A 19,669-nucleotide genomic window follows, 5' to 3' on the forward strand; every position below is an offset into this window, starting at 1 on the left:
AGTTTATATTTAATAAAAGTTTTCAGTTACAATTTTAATATATATTAATAAGTGGATACACAGTCAAAATACTTTTGAGTTTTATTTTTTTAAAAAGAAAATATTACCAAGATTTTTTTATCTGAAATTCAAATTTAGTTATAAAGGAATAGGTTATATAAGCATGAAGAAAATTTAGGGGTGAAAAACACAAAATGCAGTCAAAGCTGTATGAGAATTTGCATTTACTGATAATTGACTATTTTAAAAGATATTTGGTACGTATAGATATTAGTTTTGATTAGTGCATTTAATATTTAAATAACCTCTAATCAATTTATATTAACTCTAAAACATAATTTATTTGATAAAAATTAGTTTCAAATAAATTTCTGTAAGTAAATAGGATATTAGTTGAAATTTTGGGCATTTTATATAAATTCAAATTTTTAAAATATTTATTAAAAGAGTAAAGCTTTATTTAATTAAAAAAAAAAGCCTGAGGCATGACTTACAAGTATTTCAATTGTACTAGAATTCTGACTTTGAAATTTATGAAATTAATGTATACTAGGAAGAATAGTACTTTGATACTTAAGTTGTTTTACAGGATTTATAATATAGATGTTTTTGTCTAACTAAAGAGTGAGCTCATATAACTAGAATGTGGTTTCTATTATCTTTAAACTTGTTGCATTTAAAATATTTTAAAATTTTTCTTAAGCAAGCTTCTTAAAACAGAAAACAATATATATTATGTACCCATCTATCACACTGACCACTTCTAACTCCTCAAAAAGACATTATAGGCTTAAATTCCATTAAAAAAAAATTAATATTATAGAAGAGAATGTATGCAACTCAGAGATGCAATGGATAATGTAAAGTATATCTGAGAAGTATAGTTTTCAGCCCTTAGTGATATATGTAACTCAAATTTGTTTTAGGTAAGGAGGATTATTAATTAGCACATATTAATTGGCATATCCTCACCTAAAAATGTCAGTCTAAATCTTGCTATCATTCTCTTTATTTTGTTTTAAAATAGATTAAGAAGCCTATCTTTTGTTCTTTAAATACTTCAAAAGGTATCATTGAGTTTAAGTTATACATATACAAACAATTGTAACCTTTTTGTATATTTTGAATGAATGCAAGAGAGTAGTATTTTTGTGTATAAAATATGAAAAAAATCATACAACTCTTTAGCACTTGAAGACAATAGAGGAGTAACCCAATTTCTGTCTAAAATCTAAATTGGATTGATGCAAGTGCAATTCTATTATTCTTTGACTTCTACAGTGTTCTATATGTTAATATTAATTATAACTATTAATCCTTGACATAATTATTAATGTCATTTGACTATGTCAATGTGTATATACTATGCCTTAATATGTAAAACAAAGCAATTTTTTAAAATTATAAAAGTATTTTTCACTATTAGATTTCGTATGTATGAAAACCCAAACAAACAGTATGAACTTATTTTACTATTTGAAGATGTTCATATTACCAATAATGATGTGGACAAATTATCAAAATAGTAAAGTTTAAATATGCTTTTATGAAATGTCTCATTAGAAAATGATTTTAAAAGCATTGGAAAAACATTTTGCGTATAAAAATTACCAGGTGGTTAACAAAATTGCAATATCAAAATGAGTTACATAAAAATATTTGATTTTTATGTCAATTGAAATTAATGAAATATATATATTTTTTCATGAAATCACACAGACATGTTCAGGAACATGGTTGCATTAGAGCAATGACTCTTTTGTTGTCCTTGTAACAGGAAAATTGACGCTTTTTGGTCTTAAGTCAAAAGGCATTCTGAATATAGTAAAAGCCTCAGAAATTATTTGCAAAATGTAGGGTTTCATATTTAGTATACCAGTAATATAGAAGATATCTTTAAGTCAACTCTTAATAAGTGTTTATTGTACCATATCTTTGAAACATTTGTACCTAAATAATTGAAAAAAGTACTTTCATGCTGAATTTAAATACCATGTAACTGTGCTATATTATATGGCATGTAGTTATCTAGGTTTTATGTATGTATGTACATATTTCAGGTCCCCTAAATTTTAATAAATACTGCAGTTAAAGCCGAATATGACATTGTTAACTGCTAAAATGAGTGTCAGTCTTGTCTCTGAAACCATCATTGAGAGAAAGCTGTTTCGCCATAAATGCTGCGTCAGAGTCATCAGAGGCATGAAGGGTGGAGCTGTCCATCTGGGTTATTACCCTACTCGGAAACCTAGAAAAATGGTTTCATTGGACTATTCAGGAGGATGATTCTCTGCCTGTAAGAAACACTGACTACCAAAAAAATCCCCTAGAATTAGTATAAAAGGGAAAAAGGGCTTACTAATTAATACAAAAAGCATATCACAGAGGCTTCCATTCCCGTGATGAGCATTCTGCCAGTTGATTGAAAAGGTTCTGTTCCTATAGGGGCTGCTGTAGCTCCTACAAAAGCTCATTCCCTCCTTCTGTTAGCAATCCTTTGTGAAGTCAGTGGCCTTCCCAAGATTTGCCTGTAGTGTTGGCTTCTGCTGACACAACTCAACCTCCACAAGCTCTTGAAGTTACCTACCTGGACCACACCTGCTACCTTCATTTACTTATTCACTGTGGAATGAAGCTTCCAGACTAGTTCCTATTTTCCACAACTCTCTACAGGTCCCACAGGAGTCCTGGGAACTTACCGTAGTCAGGCCAGGAGTGATTAGCTTTTTCAGGAACTTGATCAGTCAGGAGAATAAGGAAACTTATTATTTGCCTGTTTACCCAAATCCCATCCTTTCCTCTGGATCTTTTCCCCAGCTGAGCTTCAGAAGACTTGTTTATACAACCCTTTCCTAAGGAACTGTATTTTATAGGTTAAAAATGATTCTCATAATTTTCTACTTGAGATTTGTCATTAGAATGCAAGGCAACAGGTAATACATCCATGGCTGGTTAAGATATGCCTTTGAACTGTATCCTTTACCTCAGATGAAACTAGATTCTAAATACATTCCCAAGAAGTCATCTATGTCACCAGGGCTCTCTTTAATTTCTTTTAGTAAACACTATCTATCCCAAAATATAAAATTAAACTAGGAAGTCTCTGGAGGTAGAAATTCTAATAAAACTGTCGAAGCGTTCAAAAATGCAGAAAAATTGATAGAGTTTAGTAGAAATTGACATGCATATCATGGGATTCAGCATGAGTAATATTCATCTTGGAAGTCAAATGATAATGAGATGGCATAAAAACATGAATAGTTCTGGTTGAAGAAAATTTTCCGAATATGAACATAAAATTACCAAGAATATGTGAAAGATAATCAGTCTTTTCTTTCCCTTCAATAAAAATACGGGGCATGGCAGCAACCAGTAGGAATTTTTAAATTGAACTAAATGGATTGCTAAACACCACAAACAAATTCCACGTGAAGCATGATTTTCCTTCTCCAAAACTTGGTATCAACAGGAAAGACACCTATATTTTAAAAATGTTTAAATCAGTCTATTTATGGAGGTGGGCAAGATTTTCTATGCACCAATGTATAATAATAATCATTCAGAATAAATTTTTTTTTAATGCACATGATGTTTAAACATATAATATCAGGCCAAGTGGTAGCTCTTTTCATTTCTAATGAGGAAAACACATCACAAAGTAGATTCACTATTCCTACAGAATTTATGAGGAAGAACTCTTACCTGTCCTGGTGAATTATGTTTAGCTGTATCTTTAAAATTATTTTTGCTCATTCTATGCTAATTAATTTGATTTTGTATTTTCAGCAGTACCTGGCACAGGAGTTGAATAAATCGTTGTTGAATTGAATTGAAAAAATATGTTCTTCAGCCCAATTATGGATAAGACACCAGTTTAATTAACTTATTGAAATATATCCCAGACTAGGTGCTTATATCCCTTTAGGATGGCAAGGGATGGGGGCACCCTTCTTCAAAGCCATTAACAGGTGCTTTTCAAGGTTACTTTTCCATGTTGCTGATAGGTTTCAGAGCAGATTCACAAGAATGTTTTCCAGCTTGCTTCACATGAATTTCTTTAAGTGCACTGCCGCGAGTACCTGTATTTGCTGGAATATATAAAGAAACAAAATTAAAATCAATTTGTGGTTATTAAATATTTACATAACCATCAGTGTTTCTAATATAGCAGACATATGCAGAATGATCAGCAACAGGCTGAGCACAGGTTAATTTTAATGCCTGGGAAACAGAATATTTGAGGCATGCATCATAGTAGTCATAAATAAAGTCTGAGTGTCAGCGCCCTCCAGAAGTCATCAGCAGTGCCTAAAAATATCCTGGGCTTATTTGGTGCATCTGATACCGAATACGACTCGACTATTTTTAGATGTTGCTTCAGAAAGCAGCTGAGGCAGCAGGGCCACGATGTTAGCCGTGCTCAGATTCGGCAAATTTACATAATTCATAATTCACTTTCTGGAATTCCGATTGCCCTGAGGCATCCAGACTGGCCACCAGACTCTAGGTCACTCAGGTCTAAAGTGAGGGGCCAAAAGAAAATGAGAAATTTATGTTCCCTTGGCCCATTATTTGGCTAGACGCTAGATTTAGGTAAACAAATAGAGGAAGTTGTGTTAAAAAAAAAGAAAAAAACAAAGGTAACACCCTATCTTACAGTTAATTTCCATCACCCTATTTGACCATTAGAAGCTTTTCAGAGGAACAGCCTGTGATTTCAGTGCCATGATGTGCAATCTTAGCTGGTAAAACAGGGTTAATTTCCCACAGTCTAGTGTTCTGCCTCTCCTCCTTCCGTTAACTTGCAAATAATGTTAGCCGACCTGAACTAATCACTCTCTTTTATCAGAAGCAACTGAAATGGAATCCCTTTAACAAATTTGGAAAAAAATAATTTACAGCTTAGCAAAACAGCTCTCATCCATATAATCAGCAAAGTCAGATCAACATCATTCATTAACTTCCATTATGCCTAGATTAAGAGAATCCACTGATCTGGGACAGGATTGAGAGAAGTAAAAAGATAAAAACATGTCCCTTCCATCCTGATCTGCCCTGTCCAGTGAAGACTCCCATGAGCCCATCAGCCATTTTGAAAAGGAGAAGAAAAGACAGTTAAAGAGAAAGAGATTCATAACAGAGAGCATTGAGAGAATAAAATGGGGGAGGAGTTATTTATAGCAGTTCATACATTATTAAAATTGTAAAAGCAAGAATCCATTCTACTTGGAGTCCTGATCTGAAATAATGATAGCATACGGTTTTTCTAAAAACTCATATATGAACCTTGAAAATTTTCTGAAAAGATGATAGAAATGAGGAATACTCTTTAGCAATTCAAATATCAGTAGGCATCATTTTTTATATATGGCACTTTGCATCTGTTTGTCACACAGGAAGGAAGCCCTGCTGTGACAAATGACTGCTTCTACATTTTCATTGCAGGTCCCAAAGCAAAGGGTCATGTCCTTTTCTGTCCCCAGTCAGGCCCAATTAGCCACAGGGGGAAAGAGGCAAGCAAGTGCACAAAAAGAACTCATGTACCATCTCCTCCCCATGCCTCTCGTCCACCACAATCCCCCCCTCCCTGCCTCTGCCTGCTGCCCTGGCTTCTGCAGCCTCCTACCAGCACACTCACTGCGGATATTCCTGAGGGAAGAAGGTTGAGGCAGGTTGAAGGGGAGGGCATGTTTCCAGAATCTGAAGGGGAAACTATGGATACACTTTTTTTCCATAGAAGCATTGTTATTCACTTCTGTTGGGTTCTGTCATGCTGAGTACGATGGCTCAGGCATGATGAGTTAAAAGGGTTTTGAGGGAATGGCCTAATGTCTAGATACTAAAAAGTGTGCTCTGAGCAATGGTAGTTCTACCAGGCCATTAGCAAAACAAAACTAAATAAAGTGATGTGAGAGCACATAGAATTTAGAAAACACTTCCTTCTGAACCTCTCCTCTTTAATATTTACAATGCATATTAGCACATTAAAGGCTCTGAGAAGTGATAAATTTAAAAGAGGAATCTGTTCACATTGCTTTCCCAGACCTGATGAAAACAGAGACCTTTTCCCCCCATGAAATCCATCTTAACACTTTAGGAAACATGCTCTGTAGCACAGGTCCACAAATATTTTCCATCAGGGCCTGAGAGTAAATATTTTAGGCTTCGTGGTAGGGTTGTCAGGTAAAATATGGGACACTCAGTTACATTTGAATTTCAAATAAACAATGAATAATTTTTAGTGAAACTATGTACTCCATATGTCCCAGAAATTATTGGTTGTATTACTCTGTATTTTTATTGGCTAAATCTGGAACCCTCCTTTGTGGGCCTTACAGCCTTTGGCAACTCCTCAGGCCAGCTGTCATAGTGCAGAAGCAGCTGCAGACAAGGCATCCAAGGGACAGGCGTGGCTATGTTCCAATACAACTTTATTTATGAACATGGAAATCTGAATTTCATATAATTTTCAAGTGTCAGGAAATATTTTTCTTTTGATATATTTTTTCAACTGTTTAAAAAATGTAAAAGCCATTTTTAACTTGTAGGCTATACAAAAATAGGTGGCCGACTGACCTTGGCCCGTGGGCTATAGTTTGCTATGGTATAAATGCTTTCCGAATTAACAGGATTTAAACAAGTGGCTTCTTGTAATACAGCTGATCGGGAAGGCCAGATATGCGTGTATCTCTATCTGCCTTAGGACTGAGTTGTCATTGAACTGCTAGAGAATTGAGTTTTGAGCTCTGCCAACAGGCTTCACCTGTTTCAGACTCACCTATTTGAGGACAAATCAGAACTGAAATGGCTCCTATAGTAGCAGGTGGGGCACCCTGGTTTGGGACCCTCCCCTGATGTGACTGGTACTTAGCAGACCACATGTCCCTCCACCTATCAAAAAGCACAACAACAGGGGCCAGCCCCGTGGCCTAGGGTTAAGTTCAGCATGCTTTGCTTTGGCAGCTCTGGTTTGGTTCCAGGGCACGGACCTACACTACTTATCAGTGGCCATGCTGTGGCAGCATCCCACATACAAAATAGAGGAAGATTGGCACAGATGTTAGCTCAGGGTGAATCTTCCTCAGCAAAAAAAAAAAAAAAAAAAAAAAACCCACAACAACATACCAACCTCCCACACGGTTTTAGACTGAATGCCTAGACCAACATTTTAGCTATTTTTAAAATTTTAAATGAACAAAGTAAAACCAACAAATCCATTTTAACAGATAAAAAGTTAAAAATTAAAAAAAAAAAACCTTACCTAAAACAGGAGCAACTCTTTCCCTTGCTATCACTGAGTTACGTTTGTACCCGTAGGCTTTGGCAGGAAGATGATCAAGAGTAAATTCTCCCACAGTTGGTTTGACCTCAAACCACTCTATAAAATATAAACCCCAAAATTCTTTCTTAAAAATTCACTATGGCCATTGTCAATATAAGACATCATAATTTAAAAATTAAGCAAATTATTTAGACACCTATTTTATCATATTCCTAAGAGTGGTGTGAATACATAGGTTAATAACCCTCTCGCCACATTGCTCACATCTTTGATGCACAAAATAATTGCCTTAAAAACTTACTTTAAAGCAATATCTTTATATTTCTATTAGTTTTTTGGTATGTTTTTACTCAATTCACTTTTTGTAAGTTTTTATTCTGTGTATACAGAAAAGTGAAGAAATAATATGTTTACAGCTTGATAAATTTTTGGAGTGAATACACCTGCGGTACCATCACCCAGATCAAGAAATAATATATTGCTAGCACCCCAAACTCCCCCTCCTGTCTCTCCCATACAGTACCCTAAAAAGAAAACACTATTGTGACTTCTATCATTACAGGTTTTACCTATTTTTATATTTCATATAAGTATAATCACATAGTATCTGTTTCATTTTGTGAACATTTTTATACTATAATAATAGTGACTTAAAATTATTTCTGTTTCCCATATTTCTTATTAAACTAATTGTATAAACTGCCACACTTGGGCATCAATTTCCCTGTACTTCTAAAGATCACTTACTCCTCTGCAGCTGACCCTGCATTAAGGCTGGAAGAAGTGTGTAAGGTAATTTCTACTCATCAGCCATGTCCTGTTAATGCTAAATACAGCTCTGGTCAGTAACATTCCCAGAACTATAATTATCACAATTAATTACTTTGCTTAAAATCAGCATTCTCAAAAATCAACACCAGTGATAACAGAATACTATTCGAGAATCTGAAGGGTTGAGGTGACCGCATGGCTAAAGAGGAATTGTGTTCAAAAGAAGACAACAGAGATACCAGTTAGCTTTGCACCAAGATGGACTTTTAAACAGAAGATTAAATAGAAGAGTTGTTTTTTGTTCTAGAAATTCCAACTAGAACCAACGAGTAGAAGTAATAGTGAGATAGATTAAATGTAAGCAAACATTAGGTATAAAAAATAATGATATCTGATTTGTGGTGTTAAAAAATAACTTGATGAAACTAAAATGCTGGACAGCAAAAGAACTAAAGTGGGGTAGGGGTCTGGCAGGGAGTGATCAGTGGCATAGTTTCTAATGTCCTTATAGTTTGAGGAAGAGAGTAAACATATTAATTTCAGACTAAAATAAAAATGCATGTTAAAATTTCTAGGGTAGCACTAAAAAGAGTTAAAATTTGAAATTTTCCATATTAGTAGGAGGTAAAAAGTCTTTGGGAAAAAAATTCAGTCCAAAAGAAGAAAAGATAGGTGAGAGAAAAACAAGAAACAGAAAAAGAGAACGAATCAAAAGCACTAAATACTGTAATATGAGAGATATGAATGCATATATAACAATTGGCAGTATTACTGAATTCATAACAATAGAAGTCACAGTCAATGACATGACAATGGTCCAGGCAACAGGGTACTTCATAGAAGAACAAATTGCAGGATTCGCTTTACCAAGTATCGACGCTTATTATAAAGCAACAGTAGGTAAGACAGCATGGGTGTAGAAGTGGCACACATGCAGACAAGGTTGGCTAAAGCTCAGAAACAGACCCATGTTTACAGAGAAACTCAAAATATTTGAAACATGAGAGTGTTACAAACCAGTGGGAAAAGAACAGACTGTTCAAAAAAATGGTGCCTAGACAATTGGTTCTCATTTCAATTGCAGACCAATTGGTCACCTTAAAAGTGAAAGGCTAACCTCTTAGCAGATATGTGCTTTGCAAATATTTTCTCCCGTTCTATAGGTTCCCTTTTCACTCTCTTGATTGTTTCCTTTGCTGTGCGGAAGCTTTTTAGTTTGATGCAATCCCACTTGTCTATTTTTGCTTTTGTTGCCTGTGCTTTTGATGTCTTATCCAAAAAATCATTGCTAATACCATTGTCAAGAAGGTTTTTCCCTATGTTTTCTTCTAGTTTCAGGTTTCAGGTCTTATGTTTGTCTTTAATCCATTTGGGGTTGATTTTTGTTTACAGTGTGAGATAAGGTTCCACTTTTGTACTTCTGCATGTGGATATCCACTTTTCTCAACACCGTTTACTGAAGAGATATTCTTTCCCTGTTGTGTCTTCTCAGCTCCCTTGTTGAAGATCAGTTGACTGTAAATGTGTAGATTTATTTCTGGGCTTGCTATTGTGTTCCGTTGGTCTATATGTTTTTATGCCAGTACATGCTGTTTTAATTACTATAGCTTTGTAGTATATTTTGAAATCAGGAAGTTTGATGCCTCCAGCTTTGTTCTTCTTTCTTGGGATTGCTTTGACTATTCAGGGTCTTTTGAGGTCCCATATGAATTTAAGATTGATTTTTCTTTTTCTATAAAGACTGCCATTGGAATTTTGAGAGATTTCATTGAATCTGTAGATCACTTTGGGTAGTACGGACATTTTAACAATATTAATTCTTCTATTCCATGAACATGGAGTGTGTTTCTATTTGTTTGTGTCTTCTTCAATTTCTTTTATCAGTATTTTATAATTTACTGTGTACAAGGGGTTAATATTCAAAATATATAAGGAACTCATATAACTCAATAGCAGACAAAACAAATAACCTGATTAAAATAGAGCAAAGGACCTGAATAGACATTTCTCAAAAGAAGCCATAAAAATGGCCACAGGTATATGAAAGGTGCTCAACATCACTAATCAGGGAAATGCAAATAAAAACCACAATGAGATATCATCACACACCTGTTAGAATGGCTGTTATCAAAAAGACAAAAGACAAAAAGGGTTGGTGAGGATGTGGAGAAAAGGGAACCCTTGTGCACTGTTGGTGGGAATGTAAATTGGTGCAGCCACTATGAAAAACAGTGTGGAGGTTCCTCAAAAAATTAAAAATAGAACTACCATGTGATCCAGCTACTCCACTGCTGGGTATATATCCAAAGGATACAAAATCAGTATCTCAAAGAGATATCTGCACTCCCATGTTCATTGCACCATTATTCACAATAGCCAAGGAAACAACCTAAATATCCAAAAGTGGATGAATGCATAAAGAAAATGTGGTGTGTATATATGTGTATGGAATATTAATCTGCCTTAAAAAAGAAGGAAGTGCTACCATTTGTGACAACATGGCTGAAACTGGAGAACATCATGCTAAGTGAAATAAGCCAGACACAAAAAGACAAATACTGCATGGTCTCACTTCTATGTGGAATCTAAAATAGACTCATAGAAGCAGAAGGTACAATGGTGATTACTAGAGATAGGGTGGAGGGGGACATGTGGAGATGGAGGTCAAAGGATACAACATTTCAGTTATATAAGATGAGTACCTTCTGAAGGTCTAATGTACAGCATGTGACTATAGTTAACAATAGTGTATTGTAAATTTGAAATTTGCTAAGAGGGTAGATCTTGAGCGTTCTCACCACACGAGGAAAGAAAGAAAGAAAATGGTAACTATATGAGAGGATGGATATGCTTGATTGTGGTGATCATTTCACAATGTATATTTATATCAAAACATCAAGTTGTACACCTTAAAGATATACAATTTCTATTTGTCAATTATCTCACAATAAAGCTGAAAAAAATTGAAAGTGAAAGGCTAAATTTTAGTAAATTTAAATATAGGAGAATATATTTATAACCTCATGATGCAAATAGTATCAACTATGAAATTTGTATTCATTTTTCATTTCTGCCATAACAAATTACCATTAATTTAGTGACTTAAAAACAGCCATTTTTATCTTCCAGTACAGAAGTCTGGGTCTTCTATTTAGCGTCTCACAGGCCGAAATCAAGGTGTTAGCAGGGCTGCATTCCTTTCTGGAAGCTCTGGGGATGAAGCCTCTTCCAGGCACATTCAGATTGTTGGCAGAATTTGTCTCCTTGCATTTGTAGGACTGAAGTCCCTGTTTCCTTGCTGGCTGTCAGCGGAGGGAGGGTTGTTGTTTGCTCCTGAAGGCTGCACCGGGTACCTTCTCGTGCTTTCCGCGTGGCCCCTGCAGCTAGGGCAGGTTGAGGCTCTCTCACACTTCAAATCTCTTTTACTTCTCCTTCTGCTGCCTCTCTCTGATTCCACTTGCAGAAAAATCTCTGCTTTAAAGTGCTCATGTGATTAGAGCGGACCGACCTGAATAATCCAGCATAAACTCCCTACTTTAAGGTCTGCAACTTTAATTACACCTGGAAAGTCTCTTTTGCCGTGTAATGTAACATATTCACAGGTTCCAGGGATCAGGGCATGAACAACGTGGGCGCCATTCTGCTTACTACAAAGTTTGATAAAATCAACTGAATTAAAGTTAAGACATATATATATAAATGAAATTAGAATAATGTAAATAGTATGCATAAACTATTCTTTAAAATCAAGGAAATTATAAACAGGTAGTAGGATCATGGTTACTCTTGGAAGGAAGCGTGGAGAATGCAGTCAGAGCGTAGACACAGGAGAATGGAAAGGTATGGGTAATATTCCATTTCTTAAACTACAAAGGATACACAAGTGTTTATTCATTTTTATTAGTCTTCTTTAAATTGTACATATACATTATATGCATGCATAATAAATTTCACAGCAAAATTTTAATGTTTAAAGACATACAAATATTTAATTATAAAGTTATAAATATAAAAATATATATAAATATAAGATACAAGATTAAATGTAAAATTCTATGGCAGGATTAATAACCTGAATTCTTTCTCTACTCACGAATTCATGAGTAGAACCAGAAATGAGAACAAATCAATGAAGAGAAACAAAAAGTGACAGAAGATGGAAGAATGGACAGAGTAAAAGCAGGACAACAACTGGAATATCTACCTTGCAATTTGGGGAGGGAGTGAAAATAGCTGCTCTCCTCTCCTTCCAGAGACCACAGAGAAAAATGGCTCTTTTCTTCAGAAAATTGGCATCAAAAGAGAGAGAGAGAGATCCTAATGACCTCCATCTGCCTCATTCGTGAATGCTTTGGGTACCCCAGCAATGGTGAGTTCTCCAAGTGTCTGAATCCAAGTGAGACAAGATTCCAAGACACGAGTGGTGTCCTAAATAAGTGTCAGAAAAGCAAAAAAGAGAAAGTTCACTTACTGTGTTTGCTGTTTGCTGGGATTCTGATGGCAGACGCTTTGGATACTTTGAGAATTATTTCAGTCATACTTTTGGAAATCTTCCACAGGTTGCCTCAATCTGCCTTACCATCTAAATACCAACAAGGCTACTATGGAAAGGATGACACTGACCATACTCTAGAGAACATCTTGAGTGAATCATGGTGATCCAGGCTTTTCCCAACGTGCTTATACCCTGATGAACCCTTAAACATGCCCATCCTCTTTAGTAACTTGAGTTGATATGTGAACTTATTTCCCACAACATTTTATGTGAACAGATTCGCTAACATTTTTCTAAAAAGTGTCTATACACTATGTTAACCTATGCTTTCATCAAAAAGAATGAATTATAACATAAACCACTCCAATAATAATAATTCATTCCATTGCTAGCATATGAGAAGTATTTTCCCTTTAAACGAGTGACAGAAGAAAGCAGAAATGGGACAGTGGCAGGCCCCCTTTCAGCTGTGCTCAAGAATAGCCTCATTAAGCTTGGAAGAATTCAGTTGACTATTTCCAAGGAAAACTTACCTGGATTCAATTTTCTGCTTAATTTTCTTTGCAACATTTGTAAAAGGAAGAGGAACTCTACTTTAAGTTCATTGCTGAGCATGTTGGGATTACTTATTAATTCTGATAACCTAATGTTATCTTTAATAGACTTTGATGCTGTAGACCTGGGAACCAGGGGCAAACGCATCTGGTAACTATAGTCTGTGAAATTCACGGGGTCATCCTGAATACTTTTAATTCTGGAAATAAAAAATAAAATACTGTTGATAAGCCACATTTTAGTAATAAGATTTATATTATCAAAAGTTTCATGTTAAATTGTATTACTAGAAAATTCCAAATGACTCACTCTCGATGTGTTAACAAGGTGTAAATCTCTTGTATCAGTATTTCGGGTACTCCAGCTTTACAATGAATTGTTCCATGGATTAGTTCTTTAGGTAATTTAAATTTTTTTTTGGCCAGGAACTTTAACAGTAGAAAGAAAATATTTTCATCATAAGAAGTTCTATAAAAATCTCCAGTTACTATGAATTCACTTTAATCCCCCTCTTATCTCTCAAATAAATTTTTGATGTTTGTGTTAAATATTAAAAGATATTATTATTCAGCAAGAAAACCAACCATTGTAGCCCATTGCAATTTGAAATGAGTATGCTTAGTTTCACAGGTGATTCATGATATAAACTTTCGTAACCTTTTCGATGCAAGGAAACCAGCTGCCAGCGCAGCAGCACTGTATCCCCGCCCACAGTCCCGTATACAGACACCTTTTAAAACATAAACTTCTTAACAGTCGGAAGTATCAGTGATTGCTGATTTACCTTTTCCACCTGTGCCCAGTTATCCAACTTGACTTTTAAAGAAGTTCCGTTTTCAAAGGATGACAATTTAAGGTCCTGGGGGTAATATATTGTGAATATTTCTGCTATCAGGAAGCCATTTGAAAAATCCCTGATCCATAGCAATAAGGAAATGAAATAAAATGTAGTTACTTATGCAGTTTGTATTATTTTACAGTTAATTAACACCAATCTAATAGTCCATACTGACAGCAAGTAACATAAAATTAGAGTTTTGTTGGATCATTGCTCTGACGAGAACCTACTATGGAATGGGCAAGATTAGATACCACCAAAGGCTTTGGTGTTCTTTTTATGAACCCAAACTATTAATTTGTGTTGAGTCTGCATTTAACAAGATCCCCAGATGATTCCTATGCACACTGAAATTTTCAGGCGCGTCTTTATTAAGGAATAACGAAATTAGTAAACAAAAAACTCATCATCTTCACTTTTACAGAATTTAGTTTCCATTCCCAGAGCAAATATTAACTGCCAGTGACGTTCAGGGCGGCTGCAGTTAAACAGCAACTTTTTTCAACCCCTGATAACCCTCAAACTACATGCCATCTCTAACGGAGGGTAAACTGATGCCCACTAGTATTAATGTCCAGTGTTCCTAAAAAAAGAGCCTTGACTATTTTAGTATTTTTGTAGTCACCAAAGCTTTCTATATTAGCTTAAGTCTAAAATGGAATGAACGGATGAACGAATGAATGAGCAAATGCAATGTTTCATCGTATTTTTTTCAGGCCCGCTCCCTAATAGGGCCAGGTGAGTTGGGGTGTGTGGTGGGTGGGCGGGGGTCTGGATCTGAAACCTAAGCTGGGCGGGGGTGGGCGATCCGGGGAGAGCGGCCCTGAGCGGCGGCGGGATCCCCGAGGCCCCGGAGGCGGCCGCCCGGGCGGCCCGGCCCGCTCGCTCCCGCACCTGTTGATGTTCCTGGGGAAGAAGCTGAGGTCCAGGCCCTGGAGCCAGCGCAGGACGGACCGAGACAGGCGCGAGCTCTTCGGGGGATGCGGGTAGACCAGACACTTCTTAGGCCTCCCTCGGATGGGAGTTGCTGGCTGCGGCGAAGGTGACAGTGACTTGGGGACGGCTGCCGCCGGCTGTGTCACAAACCGCCCTCCCCTGCAGGCGGCAGCCATGTCGCTTTCTGCGTTTCCATGGCAGCATCGGCGCGGGGCGGGGCCGCGTGGGGGCGGGGCCTCGTGGGGCGGAGCCTCGTGGGGCGGGGCCTCGGCGCGGGCGCCCGGGGCCTCGAGGGTACCCCAACACTGTGGGTTAGGGGTCGCGCATCCTGGCCCCATTGGGCGTGGGCGCAGTCTGGGGAGCTTAAGCCTTGGGAGGAACTTGCAATCTCGGTTTCAGCGGGCCTCACTGGTGAACAGTTTAGAGGTCCCCCCACAATCCCTTTAGAAGTTCGTATTTTAAATATTGTGGTTTCTGCCCAGCTGAGGACCTATTTTCTGTCGAGCTTTTGGAGAAGAGTGTAAGGAGACTGCAGAGGACAAGGACGGTTTTTGTTTGGAAATTGGACAACAATAGGGTTTTTGCTCCAAAACACCAATGAAAAAAATCTTCAAAATTAAAATGAATAAATGTTTAATGTCTACAAAATTTAATGTACCTATTTTCTTAATTATTACATTGTGTTCATAAAAATGACATAATATTTGCAAGCAATTTGTAAGTTAGATTTTCACACTTCACAAAGATGCCCAGTATGCACGGTTCATTCATTCATTCAACAAACACCTATTGAGTTCCTACCAAGTGCCAGGCACTGATCTAGTCACTTGGGATTATCAGTGAACAATGCAGAGAAAAAAAAATGATTGCAGAGCAGACATAGACTATTATATATTAAATATGTACACAACAAAGTTACCAAAATCCTTTAAAAACTTTTACAGCAAAAAAAAAAAAATCACAATGTGGCATGTAGATACACATTATTATGCAAGATAAAATATGGGATAGATCTTGATAGTGGAGCTATAGAATATTTTGTCGAATGTTTATTCATATACATGTTTATTAAGAAAGTAAACCAATGTGAGTTTGTATACAGTTAAAAAGAAAAACAGAATGAAGCTATAGAAGTGTTTTGTCTTTGATCAATGAAGTTTTTCATGAGAGATTCATTCATTCAATAAACTTTTTTTGAGAAGCTGTTATTCTGTGTGCTATGCTATGCAGTAGATCCTCACTATCCAATGTGGTAGCCACCAGCCACATCTGACTATTTAGATTTAAATGTAAATAAAATAAAATGAGTAATACTGATTACATTTCAACTGCTTGATAGCCATGTGTGGCTAGTGGCTAGCGTATTGTAAGCACAGATAACAGCACTATCACTGCAGGAAGTTCTCCTGGACAGCTGTGCACTAGATTATTTATAGAAGGTACAGAGATATAAATACCTGTAAAAAGATCATGGACACGGAAAAGGTCTGCCATGGTAAAAATATATTAGCATCGGGGAGGAAGCAAATAATTTGGTCTGAAGGAGTCTAGGAGTCTTCTCAGAGGAGGTGACCTTTGATCTGGATCTCATAAGGCGGTATTTTTTGAACTAGTTAAGACACAGACTTTGGAGCACCAGCTCTACTTTTTATTATTTTTGTGACTTTAGGCAAGTTATTTAACCATTCTCATTTTTAAAATGTAGAAATAAATAGGATAAATAGCTCCTAGGGTTGTGTTGAAGATTAAATAAACAAGTTACATATGCAAAGAGCCTAGAACAGGGTGCAGCACATAATCAGTGCTCAGTAAGTATAAATTATTGTTTTTTTTGTTTTTTGGGTTTTTTTTTTTGCTGAGGAAGACTAGCCCTAAGCTAACATCTATTGCAAATCTTCCTCTTTTTTTGCTTGAGAAAGATTAGCCCTGAGATAACATCTGTGCCAATCTTCCTCTATTTTGTATGTGGGTCACTGCCACAGCATGGCTGATGAGTGGCTGATGCCCAGGATCTGAACCCATGACCCCGGGCCGCCAAAACAGAGTGTGTGGAAATTTAACCACTGGGCCACAGGGCTGGCCCCATAAATTATTGCTTTTATGACAATCGTGGAAATCTGTGTGATGGAGAGGGGAGGGAACAATTCCACAAAGAATGACCAATGTGAGCAGAAACATAGATGATATGATCTATGATGTGAGAGTTTTTTTAATAAGTTTTAGGAAATAACAAATAACCTATTAGGGTTGGAGAAAGTGTTTAGGCTTTTACATGGGGCCTAACCCAATACTTAGGTGGTAATGGCTACAGAGGTAGATTAGGCCTATAGACTGGGGCTTAATTGAGAACAGTCTTGCTAAGGAGTTAGAATTTTACCTGTAATAAGTGTGCCGATTGTTAAGCAAATACGTCTCTGTTTTAAACACATCCTTTTATATTCTGCCCTGTGGAGTTGGAACTCCACAATGGGATTTCTCCTTTGTTAAGAGTTTTATTGAATTCTGCCAATAGGGGGAACTAAATAGAGACTAAGAGGCCAGAGGAAGGAGAAGGGATTTGCTGTTTTCCCTTTGCTTGTTGTTCATATGGATGTCACCACAACAAAGCTTCACCTGGCAGTGGCAGTTGGTTCCAGTCTCCAATTTTTATAGTACTCCTGGAGTAGATTTCCTCACACCCCCTCAGAGGTTTTAGCAACCACAGAGAAGGCCCGCAGAATTCCCAGTCCCAGATTTTACTCTAAGACCACTCCTCTGAGCTCCTGAAGAATCAGCACCAGCTGCGTCCTCTCCCCCTTCAGAAGTCAGTCCATAAGGCTTTTCCTTCAAGTTCTAGATTCTTAGAACCCCAGCTTCTTCCCTTTGTTTCCTAGCACTAGGGGTGGCAATTGCTTTCTGAATCATCTTATCTGTAATTTGATGGTTGCGCTTTAGTTTTTCGGTTCTTCAGCATCTGTTTAACCATTTCCTTATATTAAACTCTTGTTGTCGAATTCATGGAGTGACTTTTGTTGTCCTGACTGAATGCTGAATGATGCATTGCTTCCTACCTGGAGTGAGTGAGGTTTCCCTCTACACTAGCTCACCTACACCGTACTAAGGCATCTAACAAACTTGCTAAGGAAGTCAGCATGATACCATCGATAGCATGGACCAGCATGATGTTCTGTGGGGTGTTAAGACACTCAAAACCCTCTGCTGATCTTGTGGCAGAGAGCGAGAAAATTGATTTGACCTACGGCAATGTCATGAATGTGCTTTATTGGTCCTGCTAAATAAAAGCAAACTGCTTTTGGTGGCTCTTGCAGACTGTTATAGAGGGAAAAAGTACTTTCCAGATCAATAACAGCTTCACAGTTGCTAGGAACTGCAGCGATTTATTCCAGTAAAGATACTTCAAATGGGAAAACAGGTATCACTGGATTTACCTCCTAAGTTTACAGTAATCTATAGTCATCATCTAAGATCCATCCAACTTCTGCATAAACCAAATAGCCATGAAAGTCAGGAATTGTCATTGACCTATCACCTGTCAAAAGAAAAGTCAGAGAGCTTTACTTGATATGAGTATTTTGTTGAGTGAGAAACAAACTGTTCTTGAACAGGAAGATTTCCAACTGAAAGAGGTTAGAAGCTGGCTTTCAGCAGTTCATAAAGCATGAATGCATAAGTGCATTGTTTTCTCTTGTGACTGGTGACTGCAAATTTGCACTCCTTTTCATTGCATAAGCTCCTTGTTTGTAACCAGTTAGCTAGGAAGCTGTGAGGTCACGATGACATAAACAAAGCTTAAAGTTTTGTTTAGGGTCAGACTCAGCATTTTGGGAAAATCAGGACAGTTCATGTTTTAGTTACGTGACTGGCGGTGTTTGGTCTAGGGGTATATTCCCGCCATGGCCTCGGTTCTTATTTCTCTACAGCACGCCTTAGCTCCACCTTTCTTCCACTTTGGAGTTTGCTGGATGCAGACAGCAAGCATATACTGTGTTCAGCTCAACCAGAGGCTGTTGTGCAGCTCGAGAGGGACCTGCCCCAGTCTACTTCTACCCATGGGAAGGACGGTCGGTCTTCCTGATTCTGGAGTTCAGATGGAGGGTTTACTTGGCCCTCCTCCTAAGCTACTTCCTCCAACTTCCACTATATCCATAGTGAGGTAATATTTTAGCTTCCATCGACACATCTTTATTTTATTTTTCAATTTGGTCAGAATTTGGCCGGGAAAGAGAAGTGCTAATTATTGAGTCCCTCCAAGATCCCAATATTTTTAAAGATGGCAAAGAATGTATAAAACAAGGAGGGGATTAAGAAAATGCAGAATAAAATGTGCACATTTCTTTTAATATGTAAGCTGGATGCTTGTCATAAATATTGATATTTTCTTTTGATATTCCTCTTAGATATTAGAGGGCAGGATTTTAATAAATTATAAATAGTTACTCATTGAATTTTGACATAGATATTTTATGTCTCTGTGATCTATAAATCAATAGTACATGAATGAAATTTCTCAAAAATTTGAGGCTTCTATGTGATTGTTTAGAAAAAGTTATTTTTTACTCCACCACGATCATAATTTAAATTTCATTAAGATCTGCTAATTTCATCACCCGGCTGAAGGTAGACTTTAATAGCAAGAAAGTTAGTTTTGATCATTGAAAATATGCAATATGATATTAATTTGAAGGTACCTGGAGTTTAATAGCTAATAGACTATTAGAGAAATGGAGGTGTTCTAGCCTAGTTGTTCCTGTTCTAGAATCACTTGTCCCTAGGATACTTGAGTTAGTAATGG

General features: G+C 36.9%; 1 protein-coding gene across 1 annotated transcript; it reads right to left on the minus strand.

Moving 5' to 3' along the window:
- Nucleotides 1–3,829: 3,829 nt before the first annotated feature.
- Nucleotides 3,830–15,053, minus strand: SPATA4 (spermatogenesis associated 4). Its single transcript, XM_058525388.1, has 6 exons — nucleotides 14,836–15,053; nucleotides 13,888–14,017; nucleotides 13,413–13,531; nucleotides 13,082–13,302; nucleotides 7,262–7,378; nucleotides 3,830–4,088 (listed from the first exon to the last, which is right to left on the minus strand). Exons 1-6 carry the CDS (start codon nucleotides 15,051–15,053, stop codon nucleotides 3,982–3,984), a joined length of 912 nt encoding a protein of 303 aa, XP_058381371.1. The 3' UTR covers nucleotides 3,830–3,981.
- Nucleotides 15,054–19,669: the final 4,616 nt, after the last annotated feature.

The sequence above is a fragment of the Diceros bicornis genome, chromosome 29 (genome assembly GCF_020826845.1).
Source record: "Diceros bicornis minor isolate mBicDic1 chromosome 29, mDicBic1.mat.cur, whole genome shotgun sequence".
Classification (NCBI taxonomy): Eukaryota; Metazoa; Chordata; class Mammalia; order Perissodactyla; family Rhinocerotidae; genus Diceros; species Diceros bicornis.

Bases quoted from the DNA above. Each gene is read 5' to 3' on its own strand.
- SPATA4 (XM_058525388.1), bottom strand. From the start codon at position 15,053: ATGGCTGCCGCCTGCAGGGGAGGGCGGTTTGTGACACAGCCGGCGGCA. The intron at 14,018-14,835 runs GTGCGGGAGCGA...GCTATGGATCAG, and splicing joins TTCCCCAGGAACATCAACAG to GGATTTTTCAAATGGCTTCC. The intron at 7,379-13,081 runs GTAAGTTTTCCT...TATATTTTATAG, and splicing joins AAGCAGAAAATTGAATCCAG to AGTGGTTTGAGGTCAAACCA.